The sequence below is a fragment of the Podarcis muralis genome, chromosome 4, assembly GCF_964188315.1.
Source record: "Podarcis muralis chromosome 4, rPodMur119.hap1.1, whole genome shotgun sequence".
NCBI lineage: Eukaryota > Metazoa > Chordata > Lepidosauria > Squamata > Lacertidae > Podarcis > Podarcis muralis.
In genome coordinates this window covers 26,482,633-26,501,954 of record NC_135658.1, presented here as the reverse complement: position 1 = coordinate 26,501,954, position 19,322 = coordinate 26,482,633, and the positions used below count along the sequence as shown (strand labels likewise).

Here is a 19,322-nt window from a genome sequence, read left to right as displayed (position 1 = left end):
GCATGTGCACTCAGATGTAAGCACCTTTGAGGTCAGTAGGAATTAGTCCCATGCAGTGCTTTTTTTCTTGGGGGACACGGGTACGTATACCCCTAAACATTTTGTGAATCTAAGTTTGGCCTCATTGAGGGGCAGTATTTCAATATGAGTAGGAAAATGAGAGTACTCCTAAACATTTTTTTTCCAGAAAAAAAGCACTGGTCCTATGAATGTACATAGGGTTGCAGCCAGAGGTACGTTCATGTCTGCAGATGGGACATTTTTACACCCAACTGACAAAACATGGGCTATTATAATTATCTTGGAATAGAAGGTGCCGTAGACTTATTTGGAGCAGAATTTTGGGCGGTGGGAGTTCATTGCTTCTCTAGACTTCAATTGGAAAGGATGGGCTGTTCTAGAAGCATCCAGAAACGCAGATATATGCTGACAAAAACGAGCTTCATTTACGTGTGTGTGTGTGTGTGTGTGTGTGTAAAAATCCATTTCCATCTCTAAATCAAACACAGAGCAGTTGGTAACATCTATTCTGCAGCTGTCCACAGGGATCATTTTAATCAGTCTTGAGCCCCTCTAAAGCTACAGAAATCTTTGGAGGAGGGCGGCTGATTTTGTCATCCTGCTGTGCAAAAAGCAGACCAAACAGTACGCCTCTGATATTCCTCTGCTGGAAGAGATTCGTGCCTGTAGGTAAATGTGCCTTTCGGCGGTTGCTTTTTCCTGCGCTTTTAATGAAGTTGTGAATGGAAGTTGAAGCTTTAAGAGCAGTTCTTTGGAGAGGGAGGCCAGTACGTGTGGGTGGAGATAATCTTCAATCTTGCATTTTGAAGTGGTGTTTCATAGATGTCAAAGCTGCGCGGAGGACATGCGCCAGAGTCCCATATTTCAGAAGGGATGAGGCCTTCACTTGCTGGCAAAAATATATTTCAGCTGCCTGGAAGACGAGATTAATGATAGCTCTGTGCAGCCATTACATCTGCATCCTAACTCCTTTTTTAAATACAGAAATCAGAGATTTGGAAGGTTGAAAACTATTGCCGGTTTGATTCCAAGTCCAATTTAAGTTGCCGGCTTTAAACCCTGAATGACTCGGATTATGAGCCTTGGGACCTTAAGGAACACTTTCCTTGCACGCTGCATTCATTGAGGTCCTGCTCTGGATTCTTCAGTTGTCTGATGCCTGGCATGTGTCAGCTGTTAGAGGTGCTGGGATGTAACTTGGCTTGCACCGGAGGCTGCATGGGAAAGAGCAGATAGAAAGAAGAACCTCCAAGCTTCCTAGAGAGTATCCTTTAACCCGTGCTGATCTTCCTTCAGGCTAGACCGATACTCTTATGGTTGCTGACCTCATTTCCTACTTCCTCCTCCTCTTCCACCCTCATCTTGGGAGAGGAAATGCAAGAGCCAACATGGCTCGTTGCATTTCCCACCTTGGTTAGGCCACATCTACACCATACATCTAAAGCAGTCTTTAAACCACTTCAACAGCCATGGCTTCCCCCCAAAAGTCCTGGGAATAGTTGTTAAGGATGCTGCCAGAAGTGGTTAGGAGAAGCCCTCACAGTGCTACAATTCCTAGCAAACCACAGTTCCCTGGATTCTTTTGGGGAAGCGATGATTGTTAAAGTGGTAGAAGAATGCTTCAAATGTCTGGTATGGATGTGAGTTAGAACTAGGATATTTCCTCTCAAGCACGCGTTTCCTGCAATGAACATAACTTTCCTATTTTCCTAACTTTCCTATTTTCCTAAACGCAGAAGTCACGGCATTATTTTATCCAGGGTAAAGCGTGCTCTTCCAACTGTGATTCAGTGTTCGCCTTAACTTCTGTTGATGCATATAATCTCCACAAGCCACCATTAACAAGGAGGTAATGAGCAAGGAAGGGACGCGGGTGGCGCTGTGGGTTAAACCAAAGCCTTGCCGATCAGAAGGTTGGCGGTTCGAATCCCCGCAATGGGGTGAGCTCCCGTTGCTCGGTCCCTGCTCCTGCCAACCTAGCAGTACCGCTCCAGCGGGAAGGTACCGTATTTTTTGCACCATAACACTCACTTTTTTCCTCCTAGAAAGTAAGGGGAAATGTCTGTGTGTGTTATGGAGGGAATGCCTACGGGTGGCATGCCTACGGATTTTCCTCCTCTAAAAACTACGTGCGTGTTATGGTCGGGTGCGTGTTATGCAGCGACAAATACGGTAAACGGCGTTTCCGTGCGCTGCTCTGGTTCACCAGAAGCGGCTTAGTCATGCTTTCCACATGACCCGGAAGCTGTACGCCGGCTCCCTTGGCCAATAAAGCGAGATGAGCGCTGCAACCCCAGAGCCGGTCACGACTGGACCTAATGGTCAGGGGTCCCTTTACCTTTAATGAGCAAGGAGTTAATGAACAAGGAGTTTGGTGTTGGTACCCACCCTGTGCAATGCCCTCTCCGTTGATTTGTTGACTTACATTTTGTGCAACCTTGTTCTCTCAGCCGGACAACATCATCAGAAGTCAGCAGGGCTTTACTTACAAAGCAGAAGCCGGACACACTCTGCTGTTAACCACAGGAGTGGAGAGGGCTCTTGGGCTCAGGTTATGCTTGCAGGTTTCCCACGGGCCTCTTCTGCTTGACTTCTGCGAGGACAGGACTGGATGGGCTATTGGCCTGATCCAGGAGGCTCTTCTTATGTTCTTTTAGCCTGTTCACCAAGTCCATGGCTAAAAGCAGTATGACACACAGATAAGTTGAAGGAGAAAGAGGAGGCAAACAAGAGAAAGAGACAGAGAAGTTCCTCAAGTCTAGGGCAGGCCTTATCATAATGCAAAGTGAGGCGATGGCCTCACGCAGCCGATGTGGGGGAAGGGGTGGTGGCGGCGGCGGCCCCACATCCAACACCTCCCTCCCTGACCAGTTGTTCCTCTCTGTTGGAGGTCAGAGCTCTGTGTGCCTCATAGCTCTCTATGCAGGTCCTAAAATAGCCTGCATCCCTCAGATGTGGTACAGGAGGTTTTTTTTCCAGCCTCAGGCATCCTCCATATGTTGCTGCAGCACAACATCCATCATCCCTGAACACTGACTAAGCTGGGTGGGAGTGATGGGAGTTGTAGTCCAACAACATCTGGGGACCCGTGGTGGACACTGCCCCATTGCCAGTGTTGAACTGGCAGCCCAGCTGCTTCTCTACATAGAATGGGGGTGTGGAGGGGCATGGCCTTGTCCTTTTCGGTAGGCAGCCAGCTCTCTTGAGCTTGCCCTGTGCATGCGCTAGACCAGGGGTCAGCAAACTTTTTCAGCAGGGGGCCGGTCCCACTTGTGGGGGGCCGGACTATATTTTGAAAAATAATAATGAATGAATTCCTATGCCCCACAAATAACCCAGAGATGCATTTTAAATAAAATCACACATTCCACTCATGTAAAAACACGCTGATTCCCAGACCATCCACAGGTCGGATTTAGAAGGCGACTGGGCCTACCCATGCACTAGACAGCTTATAATAAGGATTCTGGAAGGGGATTTCTTTTATTTATTATTATTTCACTTTAATACATTAAAAAAAGAGAGAAATACAAAAATAAACAAATATCCATCACCTCCTGACAACTAAAAAAGAAACAACAACAATACATTGAATAGTGTTCACAATACTTTTATCATAAAAATTGTCTTTTTTCTATATACTTGACTTCCCGTCTACCCCTTACTTCTATTTCTCATCAATTGTTCACTGCCATATCATAACATGTTTTGGTATTAATATTATTTATTCTATCATGTGTTTTCCATCAAACTTAAAACTTCTACTGAAGTGATTCAAATGCTGCTACAGACTTTAAACTGTCATTACTATTTTTCAAATAAATTTTAAAGAGTTCCTATTTTGAGATAAATACTTCCTTTGATTTATTTTTTATTCTTTCTGATAGATTATCTAATTCCGCATATTCAATCATTCAAAAAAAAAAAAACGATTGGGGGAAAAAAGGAAGGGGGATTTCGATTTGCCTAGTGCCTCTCTTCTATCCAGAACTGCCACCCTTTCATGTATATTTCATGAAATACTCAGATGTAGCACTTGCAACTCTGTATGGCTACACAGTCCAGCAGGGAAAGGGCTGTGGTAGGGAGGGAACAAAGGTGTATTTTGGTACTACTTTACTCCTGAAACTTCCTCTAGTGTAAGAGACCTGGACAGCAAGTCAAGGCTGCAGTTGCAGACTAGGGCGTGAGAACATTTTGTTGCTCCAGGTCCCACATCTCTCCTCCTGTGTTTACATTTCTCTTTGCCCTTATGCTTAGGGAAAGATGTGAACGCCAATCAGCTGTTTTCATTTCCTGCAAAAGCTGAAGGTTCCTGAAGAGGAAACAGCCTAAAAACTGCTTATATATGTATTTTAGCTGAAAGCTACTCAAGGCTGTTTTCACTCACTTAGTTAAGAAAGGTTCTTTCTCAATGCTCAGAGGCTATCTCTTCTTCTAATCTCCATGGCAGTCAAAACAAAATCTGGCCTGGGATTTAGCAAACCCTGGCTCGTATTAAAAGCAGGGAAAGAAAGAGGAGATATTATCGCCTGGGAAGTTTGCACTGTTGTGTTGCCACCCTCTGGACCTGTCATAAAGGAGGCACACGAAGAAGGGCCTCAGATGATGAGGTGGACTCATATATCCCCTGGTACGTCAAACATCCAGGTGAAGAAGGGGATGGGAGTCCTGCAGCTTCAATATTTGTTCTTCATCTACCTGATAAGCCACACCTCCTGAAATTCCCTATTCCGTACAAGTATTAAAGGTGCAGGAACCTCATCCTCATTTTTTCCTGGCTACCCAACACATATTCTCCCTTTTAATTTCACCAACCCAGAAAAGCTGTGCCTTTAACTGTATTCCTCCCCGCCCCCCGAGATTAAAGACAACCCCCCAAATCAAATGCCCATATGTTGGTATGCAGGCATATAAAAGATCTTTATGAGCTAGTAAAGTTCATTCACTTATTTGCTAGCCCAAAGGAGCCTATGCTATTAGAATAACATATTACTTTCAATATATTTAACCTCTGTTTTTATTTGGGTGTTGCCCAGATAATTTATGGTTAAACTAGGCTTCCACTTTGGCCATTCTTAACAAACTTGCCCTTTGCGTTTATTCTCCCCCACCCCCAATTACACGCATCTGTCGTGTACATTTCTTATTGTTTTGGCTAAGTGATGCATGCATAATTCTTTTAATCAGTCCCAGCAGCTGCTTAATTTCTTTTGTGTGCCATTTTAATCCTCTCCACTTTCTTTTTTATCTTGCTTGTTTGTTGTGTGTTCTGGTGAGGACACGCTACTCTGTGTTTGATTTCAGTAGAGCCATGACATTTATTCCCTGCTACTCATATCCTTTAAACCAAAATTACATTGCCAGCTCTGACGGGGAGGGCATTGCAGTATGCATCTAATAATGCTATTATCCTTCAGCTGCAATTGCGGTTGTTAATTGCCAAGCATCTGCTTCACGTTAAACTCTGAGGTTGCCTTTAATTTTCCTCAATCTTATTAGCGAAGCCCCACACAGCAAACACAATTGCTGCAGATATACCCGTTTTACATTGGTGTTTTCTGCAGCAAACCCAAGTGTGGAAATAATATCTGCCTGCATACAGGTCTTGAAACACACATGAACATAACATGGAAAATATGATCGCACCAGGGTTTTTCAAGGCATGCACACTGTTAAACCCATGTTGCTACTCATGCTTAGGTATTTATGCTAAAGTACACAGTGCATCTTGACTCTTGAGTCATGGTACGCCACAGGAAGATTAACCAACCTCACAGGGTTGTTGAGGGTATTAAACAAAGCAATTGTGAGGACTGAAGATGCCTGTCTCCCCAGCGTGCCCTAAGGCTCCTCCTCCCCCAGGTCCTTCCCAAGCAAGTTTGGCTGTTGTTGCTTCGCCCTCTTAATTTCTCTTCATGTTCTGGGAGACCAGGAGAGATGGGACTGGTTGCAGCAGGAGGGGGAGACTGCTCTCTGCCACAGACTCTCCTTGCTCACTAAACCCTGTTGCCTCTTCATCTTCCGACACCACCTCCTCCCAGTCTTCTCCCTCTGATCACTCATCATGTTCCCACCACCAACCCCTGGCTCTGAGCCTCCTTCCCCTGGGGGTTCCCTTGGGCGTTCCCCAGCTGGTGCCTCCCACCACTCCTCTGCATGCAGCCCGTTCATGGCATAAAGTAAATAAATAAAAGTACTTTTTGATGAACTGCAGGAGAACCAAATCATTTATCTGCTTCCCTTTTCCAATATCTTAATTCGCTTTGCTATTTCTTTTGTACCCCAGGGATGAGGAACCTCACATTCACCCGCCCTGCTTTACACCCTCCTCAGATATTTTTAACTGGCTGGAAAGTGTCCTGGCATTCTGATAATGCTGCTTGCTTGCCTGGATGGAAGGTAGAGAAAGACGTGTGAGGGTGAATAAACCAGTTTGCCGTACAAAAGATACAATGCACATTTGTTGGTCCACCCACATTGGCCTCTGGCTCCGCCCACTATGGGCATGTGGCCCCTGGAAGGTTGCCAAGAAGAGAATGTGGCCCTCGGGGTGGAAAAGGTTCCCCAGCCCTCTTGTAGCCCCACTTGCACGACATTAAAGGGACTTAACATGAGTGCAAGGACAAACTGTTCTGGCAGTTTGGACTATGACTATCTTTGCTTTTTATCTTCTTTGTTGAGGTGGTTAGAGAAGCTGGTTCAGGACCTGCGAAACCAGGGCACAAATCCCGACTTGGCCATGAAGCTCATTGGGTGACCTTGGGCCAGTCACTGCCTCTCAGCCTAACCTAGCCCACAGGGTTGTGGGATTAAATGAGAAGTGGGAGAATCAAGTGCGCCAACTTGAGCTCCCTGGATAAAAAGAAGGGGTAGAAATGCAAAAAATAAAATAAAATAAAATAAAATAATAATAAAAAAAAATTCATTGAAGCCAAAATATTATCCTCATGGTCTTCCTTATTAAGCAGTTGGTTCAGACTTTACTGCCGTCCACCGTTCTACCCAAAACATCTTCCCATAACAGCAAAAGCAGTAGCATCTGAAAACCTTTTGCCATCTGGGTCAGCGGAGAGAGGTAGCGCTGCCAGCAGCCAGCCTGCAGAAAAGTGCAGAGCTGGCATGCAGCACCGCTGTGCATTTGTGCAGAGGCACACAGCAAAAAAACCCCACTTCTTCAGTGTTCAATATGGAGTTGGGAAGAGCCTTTTAAGTGGCAGGTGATAATGTTTGAGCTGGCCCAAAGGCACTTGGGATTGTGGAGTCAGTGCAGAGTTGTGGTTAGTGTGTTCAGTTTAAACGAGGGAAACTTAAAATTTTAAAAGCCTCTCTCAGCTACCAAGTTCCTTCGGTGTCCTGTAACAGCTTGGCCAGTCCCTATCTCATGGGTTTGTTCTGAAAGCAAATGAGCTGCTCGCGATCTTAGGTTCTGAGCTGCTGGAAATGAGGATGCTCACACAAGTACAGTGGTACCTCGGGTTACAGACGCTTCAGGTTACAAGACTCTGCTAACCCAGAAATAATACCTCGGGTTAAGAACTTTGCTTCAGGATGAGAACAGAAATTGTGCAGCGGCAGTGCGGCAGGCCCCATTAGGTAAAGTGGTGCTTCAGGTTAAGAACGGACCTCCAGAACGAATTAAGTTTTTAACCCGAGGTACCACTGTATGTCATTAGGGACGCGGGTGGCGCTGTGGGTAAAAGCCTCAGCGCCTAGGGCTTGCCGATCAAAAGGTCGGCGGTTCGAATCCCCGCGGCGGGGTGCGCTCCCATTGCTCGGTCCCAGCGCCTGCCAACCTAGCAGTTCGAAAGCACCCCCGGGTGCAAGTAGATAAATAGGGACCGCTTACTAGCGGGAAGGTAAACGGCGTTTCCGTGTGCAGCTCTGGCTCGCCAGAGCAGCGATGTCACGCTGGCCATGTGACCTGGAAGTGTCTCCGGACAGCGCTGGCCCCCGGCCTCTTGAGTGAGATGGGCGCACAACCCCAGAGTCTGGCAAGACTGGCCCGTACAGGCAGGGGTACCTTTACCTTTACCACTGTATGTCAAACTTATTCTTGCGGCAGAGGATGTGCCTTGAACGCCAGGGATGGGGAACCTGTCCCTGGTGTACGCTATGCTGTGGGACTCCTCCATCCCCCGGTCAGCAATGATGGGAGTTGGGAGTGCAGCAAGCACCTGTGGCTCTCCATCCCCCTCGCATACCAAGACGTGCAGTAAAAACAATGCATTCTAATAGAGCTGCTGCCTATTTGATTTTTGCTTTAAACTTTGTAATTTTGTTTAAATTGTTTTCAATTAACTGTTTTTTTTATAAAAAAAAATACAAACATGTTAAATTTTTGTAACCCACCCTGGTACATTAGGGTGAATAATAATACAGTGGTACCTCGGGTTACATACGCTTCAGGTTACAGACTCCACTAACCCAGAAATGGTACCTCGGGTTAAGAACTTTGCTTCAAAATAAGAACAGAAATTGTGCTCCGGTGGCACGGCAGCAGCAGGAGGCCACGTTAGCTAAACTGGTGCTTCAGGTTAAGAACAGTTTCAGGTTAAGAACAGACCTCCAGAACGAATTAAGTACTTAACCCGAGGTACCACTATACTGTAATAATGATGATGGAAGATGACACCTTTCTTTCTGGTCAGCCTTGGTGCCTTTGATAGCACACAAGATGTAGAAATTTGACAAATGTAGACTTCTCCTTTACAGTATCTGTGTCATGGCGGAAATGGCACCTGTCAAATTTCTGGCATCACACAGCTGTTAAAATCCACTAGAAAGTATGGGCAAGATCTAGCCAAAGTGAACTATATTGGAGTCCCACCGATTTAAACATGTTCGTGACACTCACTGAGATTTTTACAACTCTCAAATAACTTTCTTTGGCTAGAATCATTCTCTGCTCATTTCTTTATTTGCTGATTTTTCTCCTTAATGATCTGCAAGTGGTAACAATGAAATGCCAAAAAAGAAGAGTAAAGATAAAAATCACATCATGAACAAATTTAACACCAAACTCCAAGACAAGTTTAAAAACTGCATTGCTCATGATAAAAATACAGCTACACACCAGAACTCTTAAGTTCTAGCAATAATAATAATAATAATAATAATACAGTGGTGCCTCGCAAGACGAAAAGAATCTGTTCCGCGATTCTCTTCGTCTAGCGGTTTTTTTGTCTTGCGAAGCAACCCCATTGGCGGCTAAGCGGATTAGCGCTATTAGCGGCTTAGCGGGCTTAGTGGCTAAGCTGTTAAAAGGCTATTAACAGCTTAGCGCCTTTGAAAAAGGGGGGGGAGTGAACAAAAATGGCGAGACTCGCAAGACGTTTTCGTCTTGCGAAGCAAGCCCACAGGGAACTTCGTCTTGCGAAGCGCCTCCGCGACGGAAAACCCTTTCGTCTTGCGGGTTTTTCATCTTGCGAGGCATTCGTCTTGCGGGGCACCACTGTAGTTGTTGTTATGGATTTATTAATCACCTGCCCTTCACTCTAAGGTTCAAGGGCAAGCTACAACCATGAAAATGTCTTCTAGAACAATTTTCCAAAGTTGGAAAAGGAATTGGATGGGCAGTTCTCTTTGGACATAGAAATCTGTAACTGGGAAGCCACCACCAAGAAGGCCCCAGATGAGCCTTCACTAACCCGGTATCCTCCTGAAGTTTTGGACTGCAGCTCTTATTAGCCCCATTTCCTGCTGGCTGGGGCTGAGGGGAGTGTAGTCCAAAACATCTGGAGGAGAACAAGTTAGTGAAAGCTGTCCTAGATCTTACGGACCTCTCTGGAAGATCTTAATGCACACAAGGGCTTAATGGCATAATCTGAGATCTGCCAATGCTAAATGCTAATGGTACCTAGTTTTCTATTGCAGTGTATGGTGACACAGAAAACAGGAAGCTGCCTCCTAGTGAGTCAGACCATTGGTCCATTTTGCTCAGTATTGTCTACACTGACTGGCAGTGGCTCTCCAGGATTCCAGGCAAGTGTCTTCTCTCTCAGACCTTGCTGGAGGTGCCAGGGATTGAACCTGGGACCTTCTGCATGAGAGCCAGTGTGGTATAGTGGTTAAGAGCGGTAGACTCGTAATCTGGTGAACCAGGTTCGATTCCCTGCTCCTCCACCTGCAGCTGCTGGGTGACCTTGGGCCAGTCACTCTTCTCTGAAGTCTTTCAGCCCCACTCACTTCACAGAGTGTTTGTTGTGGGGGAGGAAGGGAAAGGAGAATGTTATCCGCTTTGAGACTCCTTTGGGTAGTGATAAAGCGGGATATCAAATCCAAACTCCTCCTCCTCCTCCTCCTCTTCTTCTTCTTCTTCTTCTTCTTCTTCTTCTTCTTCTTCTTCTTCTTCTTCTTCTCTACCACTGAGCTACAGCCCTCTTTCCCCACCCCCCATGGTGTTGATATTTTTCCAGAAGAGTTATTTAGCACTGCCGCTTTGATCCATTCCACCCCCCCACCAGATAAGTCTGAACAATTGCTTTAAAGATCACAGACCCAAAGGCACCTGACCAAATCAACCTAAACTATTTTGCTCATCTAACACACCTCCATTCCGCCATGGCAATGCCCTTCCGACAGATGAATCCATGCCATCCACATCACCCCATGCTACAAGCACAGGACGAGAGTGAACAAGGCACCTTGCTCAAAGAGACACCTTTAGGCAAGGAATAGTCTAAATAATTCAAGCAGACAAATTGTTTCATGTTCTCCGTTCTAAATATAACAACATCATTAAACACTTTAGCCACTACCTTGCATATTTCCTTTGTTTTTACAAAGCCGAGCATCCAAATGCAAGCGAATTAAAACGTCAATTGTGAATTTTATCCTTCCTGCTTTTTATTATTACTGTACTTACTTTGTAGTTAAAGCACAACATTTCCCTTCCGGATTTCTAAATACGTTTCATGCTGCTTCCTGCTTATGATTGCTTTATTGCTTGTGCCAACTGAATTGCCTTAAGTGGTGGTTGCTACCTCTGCAGGCCAGGAATGATTACAGGCTCATTTTGTGGCAAAACATTGCAATTTCAGCAGCTATCAATCAACTCAAAGTGGCAGCGGTCTTATCTATCTACTCTTAGGGATGTTACTTCTTTTTGTAAATGTTTTGAAGGGCATAGCTTTTGTCTTCATCAGCTGGGGTTAAGGTTTCCCTAGCAATGCCAGCTGACCTGAAATTAACTAACTTGGCCTCCTTGTGTGCCTCAAAACACTCTCTGGGCAACAACCCCTCACTGGCCCCACTTTGCACTTGTGTTGTTGCCTGGCTGGAAAGTATTCTCTGAAAATGAACTCTGAAAATGCCACTTGCTTCCTTGGATAGAGAGATAAGTAAAGGTAAAGGGACCCCTGACCATTAGGTCCAGTCGTGGCCGACTCTAGGGTTGCGGCGCTCATCTCGCTTTATTGGCCGAGGGAGCCGCCGTACAGCTTTTGGGTCGTGTGGCCAGCATGACCAAGCCGCTTCTGGCGAACCAGAACAGCGCATGGAAATGCCGTTTACCTTCCCGCCGTAGCGGTACCTATTTATCTACTTGCACTTTGACTTGCTTTCGAACTGCTAGGTTGGCAGGAGCAGGGACCAAGCAACGGGAGCTCACCCCGTCACGGGGATTCGAACCGCTGACCTTCTGATCGGCAAGTCCTAGGCTCTGTGGTTTAATCCACAGCGCCACCCGTGTCCCGGATAGAGAGACACATGAGCAGAAACTAGTCTACTGGACAGATTGGTTGGCTGGCATCTGTCTGTCTTTGGGAGATTATGGAGGAGTGCGCCTTCAGGGGCAAAGTCTAACTGTTGGGGAGTTACAGCGCCTGTTGTGGCTGTAGAGACCAATGTGGGAGAGACATGTTCTGCTGGGGCAGAGGAAGGCATCCAATTGTGCTGCTGCAGATGGCGTTTCTTCTTCTCTCTGCTCCTCTCTGCAGTCATTCCTCCTCTGGTTCTGCTGTGGATACACAACCTGACTGATGGTATATTTGCTGCTCTACATGCTTTTGCCCGTCTCCTCCTGTCACTGGCATGTGGTCCTCATAATGTTGCTGAGAAGGGAATGTGGCCCTCAGATGAAAAAAGACCTCCACTACATTGACAATTGAGTTGAAGGTCAAGATAGCCCTCTGGGGAGGCAATGGGACCCCACACACTTTAGCAACAATGTCTTGGGTGACTTCTGTTGTGGTAGCTGATGCGGCAGGCTGAGGCATGACACCAGAGCATTGCCCGTTGTGTCCCATCTGTGAGCAGCAGTGTTCAGTGTGCATTGTCATTCCCACATGCAGTTTGTTCCTTTGTCTTTGCTTTGTTTGAATAGGTGCTTCTTTGACAAAGGATTGCAAGTAGATTCCTCTTTGCATGCAGGAGATATTAAGTCAATCATCTGGCCAAATACTTCCTCCACTGTAATTAGCAAATAGTCTGTGTGTATGCTGGGCTTATAATGCTGCTTTTTGTAACCCTATTTTGCTGAGGTGTTCACAAAGGGACAAATGTTGCCATTTGAACCAGCAGCATAATGCAAGAATAAGCTTGACGCCAGGGAAATCACAAAAGTAACTGGGACAGCTGTATTTGTAATTTTTAAATAAATCTCTATTCCTGGCCCATTGATGGGGGACTAGAATTCTGAGTGAAATTTGCCCCCAAGCTGTAGGATTGTTTGTGTTTTCCTCCTTTTCTCAAAACTAAGTTAACACAGGAAATACCCCTGCAATTAAATATTACTCCAGTGTGGCAGCATTTCAGTGGCTCTCTGCACTAGGGCAATGTTTATTTGGTTTTCAGAAAATGATTATTAGACACTCTTCAGCTGTAGATCTCCAAAGATACACCAAAATTTAAAAAAAGCAAAATTCAGCAGGCAGTCAAAAAGATCCAATGGAAAAATAAAAGGCCTGGCAAATAAAAGTAAGTTTTCAAGGCGGTGCTGAAAAGAAAGGCAGTGCTAGGTGAATATTTCTGTCTACTGAAATCCATAAACGGAGTGCTACAGCTGTAAAGGCCCTGCCACTCCTCTTAATTCAGACGACAGGCTGATCTAGAGCAGGGCCTCTGAAACTGGTCTCAACATTTGGGTGATTCCATTCAATATATCTTGCAATAGCTCTTCTCCAGCTGAATCACAATGCAACATATAACCAAGCATCACCTAGCAGAAATGGAGAAATTTTGGGCAGGGAAGGGCAAGAGAAATTTGAGGCCAGATGAAGTAGTTAAACAGGTTGAATTTCTTCTTCATAGTGCCCTTGAAACACTGTGCCTCTGTCAATGAAACAAGACCATCTCCTTATAAATGGTAACTTTCAAATATATAATAGGTTTGGTAGTTGATATGGGGGGGGGGGAGTTTCAGTAAACAATAAACATGTGACTTTCCTTTTGTGACTTTCCCCTTTAGCAACAAACAAGATTGACTTGACAAGTTTGACTCAACTTGAAATTAAGGAGTTTTCTCTCCATTACATTTTGTTTACAAGCCCTGAAATAGAGTGTTGTTCTTTCCTTCCATACTAATGTCACTGAGGATCAGTGCACTTTTCATAAGCAGCTCTGACAGAGACACATTTGTTTTGTTTTTAAATCTATCTGAACAGCTCCTGCATTGTAAGTGAGGCTTGAGGTTTCAAAAGGACAGTATATTTTCGTGCCTGTTCACATCTGCCCAGAACTAAGTACCATTGAGTTTGATGGGCCTTATTCCTGGGTAAGCATGCATAGGGGTTTTAGTCTTTCTAATTCTCTTCATGTGTCGTGTTTCATCCATTTCAGCTCATTCCTGCCTATGACAGGAGCGGGCGATCTGAAAGTCTTGGCCAAAATCATGTGGGTGTCAAGTAGTCAAAAACCGGGGAGATAGACACATAGGGTGACAGAGAAAAGGTTGTGAAGGGGGGAAAAATGGTAGCAGAAAAAGTGGGAGAAAGGGGTGACAGAAAGAGAGAAAATGGAGTTCCCCATCTATTTATGGTTCTTCCCCCTCCCCACCGCCTCTGACCCCAAAATATACCTCCCATTATTCCCAGGAGAGTATGGTGTATACCCCAATCCTGGTATACAGACTTGACAGTTTTGGCCGCTGTGGGATGCACTGTATATTCGGTGAAGTTTCTCAGGCACTCTTGATGCTTTGGACTACAACTCCCATCAGCCCCAGCAAACATGGCCAGTTGAGGGATGGTCGGAGGAGGACACCAGGTAGCGGGAAGCTGCTTCGGAGGCGTCTTCTAGCCATATATCCCAAGTTACCCCGGAGTCCCACTGGATGATTCATCGTTGGAGCTGAACATTAGGGAAGAGGCTCCTGGAGGCCAACATAATAATGGCAACATTTTTTTTTTAATCGCGCCACTCGTGCGCTTTGCTCTGCTGTCCCTTCCCAAATGTTTGTTACTCCTTTCCGGTTTCTTGGGGGGGGGGGGCGACGCGCGCTTCCATCTCTTTCCCTCTGAGGCCACGGGTGGATCTGTCACACCCGATCTAGTTCCGCCCTACACCGGGTGGTAACAAACCCAGCACGTGCACCCCACCCTCCCGCCTCGCTTGTAAAGCTCCACACCATACAAACCAGGCGCCCCGGAAAAAACAACTAAGCGACGCTTTTCTACTTCTGCTGCCCGGGAGCTCGAGATTGCAGCAGCCGCCGCCGCCGATCAATAAGTGGGTGGACTTGGACTCGCAACTCCTTCGGTTGCCGTGACTTTGATTCTTGTTTATTCTTCTCCGCCTGCGAGCGCGGCGCCTCCCTCCCTCCGCCCTTCCAGCAGCCAGCCGCGCTTCTGGGTGCGGGGCGTTTGTGTGTGTGTGCGTGTATGCGCGCGCGTGTGTTTGTGTCGCGGGGAGGTTTCGGCTGCTTTGCGCGCACATGCACGCGCGCGCCTGGGGACAGAGCTGGAAAGCAACAGGGAGGCAGGGAGGCATACAGGCTGCTGTTGCCGTGATCCTGCTTCTCCAGGGCCACTTTGCAAAGGCTGCTCGAGGAGGAGGAGAAGGAGAAGGAGAAAGCAAGCTGCCACCGAGGCGGCTCGCTAGAGATGCGGGCGGCGTGATTCTGCTTCTGCTGCTGCTGCGTGCCGCCGCCTCCTCCTCGTCCGCCGCGCCTCTCTCCTTCTGTATCTTTCCTTCTGCTAACTGATTCCTTTCCCCACCCACCCCTTTCCCCCACCCTCTTCTCTCTTCTTTTGCTTGGCTGCTGCTGCTGCTGCTGCCTGCGGCCGGCAGGACCCATTTGCTCCTCTTCGGGCTACAAGAAGGCAGATGATGAGATGTCCGGGGCCACGTCCTCTGCGGACCAGGAGGAGGCAGCAGCCCGCACCATTTACTTGAACCAGCCCCAGCAGAGCAAGTTCCACGACAACCGGGTCAGGTAAGGGGAAGGCGCACCGGGGGCAGAGAGAGAGAGAGAGAGAGAAGCAGAGTGAACTGTGTGGGAAGTGACTGCTCTGGATTGATCATCCAAATGGGCCAGGAAAGAAGTTAGGCTTGCTGGGAGTGGCTCCCTGACTTTGACTCCATCCTACAGCTCTCAGGCACAATGGTCTGTTTTTTTGCCAGATGTCCACTTTGATAAAAGTATTCATGTGGTGGTGATGGAGACTGGCAAAGCTTCCACTCACAAACCCAGTGTCCCAAAGTGGCAGAGTTGCCGAGTAAGAGGCAGCATTTGCCAGCCACGTTCTGATTCCCTAATCCAGAGGTGGTTTAACCCGAAATGTTTCCAGTGGTTGCTGAACTACAACTCCCATCACCCCCAAGCATTAGCAGTGCCGGTTGGGGCCAGCGGGAGTTGCAGTTCGTGATCTGGAGGTGCTCTGATTCACCGCTTGTCAGCTGGTGGGTCTGGACCTACTAGTGGGTCGCAGCCTGGTCCAAAGTGGGTCGTAAGAGGAACGCTGCCACCATGCAACTATATGGTAAAAGATTAAGAAATGGGTCCCCAAATGCACCTTTGGGTCAAAAGTTGGTCCTGAGTCCAGAATAGTTGACTTTTTTTTAAAAAAAAATATTATTAAAGTTTTCTTGGTTTACAAAGGTATGCACAATGTCTCTTTTTTCAAGTTACATTTTCCATAGGTCAGTTTCATTTGTTGAGACATTAGGGTTACATTTGGAAGAAGGGGGGGGGGAGAGGTGGAGGGGGGGAAAGGCGAGTGGGAATAGTTGACTTTTGAAGCATGATGTGGTTGGTTGGGAGGAGTACAGGCCTAACTGTAACACAGGAGCATATAATTGGGAAGATGTCTTGGTTTAAGCTTGTACATGTCCACACCAGCCTGATTTCTGGTGTTGCTGCTACAGCGGAAGGTTGTTTGTTTGTTCCATCTTGGCTCTGGCCCATGCTGAAGCTGTGTCCTTTGAGCCACAACAATAGCTGTGTAAGTCGAGTGAGTAACAAGCAGTGGCAGGCAAGGACCCAGTGTGCTCCTCCTGGCCAGAGCAGTCAAGAAAGGAAGAGAAGGTCAGTGGCAGGTGATGGATAATAGGCTCTTATTTGCAGGAGAATAAGGCGAGAGGCAGTAACAGGTGGGGCACAATGGTGAGAGATCAGTTACCAGCCATCGTACAGCGGCTCTCTCAGCAAGACAATTACAGGACCTAATAATGGATGGCACTGTTGGCAGCTCCCGTACCAAGGAGAGAGATTACAGCTGTGCAGAGCTTGATTTTTGGTCTCTCAGAGGGTGCAGGAATATGCCGTGCATGTGAACGTAATAAGCATCATGTATCAGCCTTGTTCGTGCACTTACTCGCTTCCATACAGTAGCAGGAGCAGAGTCATCCTTTAGACCTCATGTTGCATCCCAGTCCTACCCTTAGGCAGAGTCAAGCAATCCCATTAGGTGCCAGATACTGAGGGGCAGAAGGGAGAGCAATGGTAGACCCTCTGGCCATTCCTCCCAAGCCCTCTGGTAATTCTGTTAAGAGATTAGACCAGTGTGTGTGCCACAAAGCCTGTCATGCCCCTCGCCAAAAACTAGTGGGATGCCCTAAGCCCCACTCAGGTGCAGTGGAGGATGCTGTTGGGAGCCACCCAGAGTGGCTGGGGAAACCCAGCCAGATGGGTGCAGTATAAATAATAAATTATTATTATTATTATTATCCTGTCCCATCACCAGTGTTGAAGGAAGATTAAGCAGTCTGACAGATATTGATTCTTCCAGGTGTCAGGCAGGGGTCTTTTTCATCACCTGAAACCTAAGCCTCATTTTTGTATGTTGAGTAAAGTAATGGAGAGAGTCATCACATAGATCAGTAGACGCAGTTAGGTCTGTTGTCGAGTTGCAGCTCGGCATTCAAAGAAAAATCAGTCTCACACCTTATTAGGTTCCGAAATATGGCTGCTCCCTAGGGCTGATGCAGCACAGCTTTTATTGTGTGAAATCAGAAAGATACAAAGTACAAGGACCTTCGCACTAGACTTATGCAAGCATCAGGCCATGCCACATTAGCCAATCATAGGACAGCACGAGCTGTTCACGCGCTGTTCATGCTCCAAGGATGCTTCTAGCTATGAAATCACCCTGTAACAATAAGAACCTTGCTCATGCTCTCATGTACAAGCAATCATTTTCCCACATGTCCCCTTTTCTTGTTTATATTATTTAGAGGAAAAGAGGGACCATTAGTCCAAACCGTATACTTCATTGCCTAAGCGTCTACACTTTGCAACATAAATTCCTCTTGTAACCCCTGTGGTGGGCCGTGGTCGGTACCACCATGCAGTGCATTGGGAAATCAAAGAGGGTATGCATTGAATGCAACAACACACCATAATGAAGCCAGCAATACATGCAATTACAATCAATAATATTTTTCTTAACCATAATCCATTAGGTAGCCAAGAAGACAACCACTCCCATGGATCAAAACCTTCAGGTGGATTCAAAGGATTATGGGCTATCATTTGTTCCATATGATCAATAGTAGCAGAGATATTGGCCGATTGATCAGTTATATACATGCAGCAATGAGAATGAATTAAGGCACAAATTCCACCTTTAGAAGCAAGGATCACATCTAAAGCATAATGATGTTGAAGAACTACATTTCTTATTTCTGATATTTCTTTGTTAATCATTTTTAAAGCCAAAATGGTGGAATTAAACAAATTTTCTGTCCAGTTTGCCAATTTATGCAAATCACGGTAATTCATGGCTACACCTAAAAGGGGCAGAAGCGGTAACATTTAAAAAACAAAACAAAACAAGAAGATCCATTAATGTATTCATATGTCCAATTACAATATGGATAATGACCTAAAAATTTTTTGCTATTGTGATTAAAATGAAAACAATACGGAGCTAATTCTACAAGCGATAGAGATACAGGAGGTAAACTTATGCGATTGTCTTTCATATTATTGCTAATCTTATATGAAGCATTTATAGGAATACCATGTAATAAAATGCCAGATCTTTTTGATTGAGGAGGGATATGCATACACATCCAACAATCAGAAAGGTTAAGTATAGAAGCAAAATGATTAATGTCTCTAACGTAAGTATTGTTAGTCCAAATCTGATGATAAGGTTCAGGCCTCCTGGCCTTCTGCAAAAGAGCAGCACGACGAAAGCGGCGTTTTACAAAGTTCACGGAGAGGCTCCATCCGTGTGAAGTGGAATTGTGGGGCCACTCAGGATGATGCCATATTGGTTGCTCGGGGGGGCAATAAGGGTGAGAATGGTAAATTATTCCAATAGCTGTTTCCGAGCAACCTGCGTGATATTTCGTGGCTCGATTATTGGCATGTAAAAACCACAATCCAGGAGAAGCCACACAGCCATTTCTGCAGATACAGGAGCCCATTGTCTTCTCAGGCCTTGATAAAGAAACACACACAACCTGCCCTCTGTCCGGGAACCATGCCAAAGCACAAGAATGAAACAACTGGAACACACTGAAATCCCCTCACCCCCCCCGCCTGCCAAGAGTCCACAATTGTTCCAAGACAGCTTTCTGTACATGCTCAGGGGAACACATCATAGGGCAGGAATCCTGAGGGGGGAGAAAAGAAGAAGAGATCTGGGGGATAAAATCCAAGCGATGCCGGTCTGACGAGGGCATCCTTCAAAGCCAGGCTCATTTCCCAAACAAGAAGCAACAAAACTGTAATGATATTTGATGGTTGAAGTGGCTTCCCAGAGAAAAAGGGGTGCCAATGCGGTGGAGATGAAGATGGTCTTTCAACGTGCCAAGAAACACTGGAACAGCTGTGGATCTGGAAGCAACCTGTAAGACACTAGAGGGCGTTGCAATACTTCTTCCTTCCGGAAATGAAGTTCAGCAGGCGTAAA

General features: G+C 46.2%; 2 protein-coding genes across 8 annotated transcripts in view; one reads left to right on the top strand and one right to left on the bottom strand.

Annotated features, from left to right (window-relative positions):
- ATP8A2 (ATPase phospholipid transporting 8A2) overlaps positions 1–19,322 on the top strand; it is a 330,202-nt gene that overhangs the window by 21,172 nt on the left and 289,708 nt on the right. For 4 of the 7 annotated variants that reach the window (XM_077927099.1, XM_077927095.1, XM_028726364.2 and 1 more), the window contains exon 2: positions 15,250–15,394. In XM_077927099.1, coding sequence (XP_077783225.1) covers positions 15,250–15,394 — 145 coding nt within the window. Of the gene's footprint in view, positions 1–14,507; positions 14,689–15,249; positions 15,395–19,322 lie in introns of those variants that run through there. The other 3 variants (XM_077927096.1, XM_077927098.1, XM_077927097.1) reach the window with 3 other exon arrangements.
- LOC144327474 (endogenous retrovirus group PABLB member 1 Env polyprotein-like) lies at positions 17,339–18,526 on the bottom strand. Its single transcript, XM_077927093.1, has one exon. It carries the CDS (start codon positions 18,212–18,214, stop codon positions 17,651–17,653), a length of 564 nt encoding a protein of 187 aa, XP_077783219.1. The 5' UTR covers positions 18,215–18,526; the 3' UTR covers positions 17,339–17,650.

Bases quoted from the DNA above. Each gene is read 5' to 3' on its own strand.
- LOC144327474 (XM_077927093.1), bottom strand. From the start codon at position 18,214: ATGTTACCGCTTCTGCCCCTTTTAGGTGTAGCCATGAATTACCGTGAT.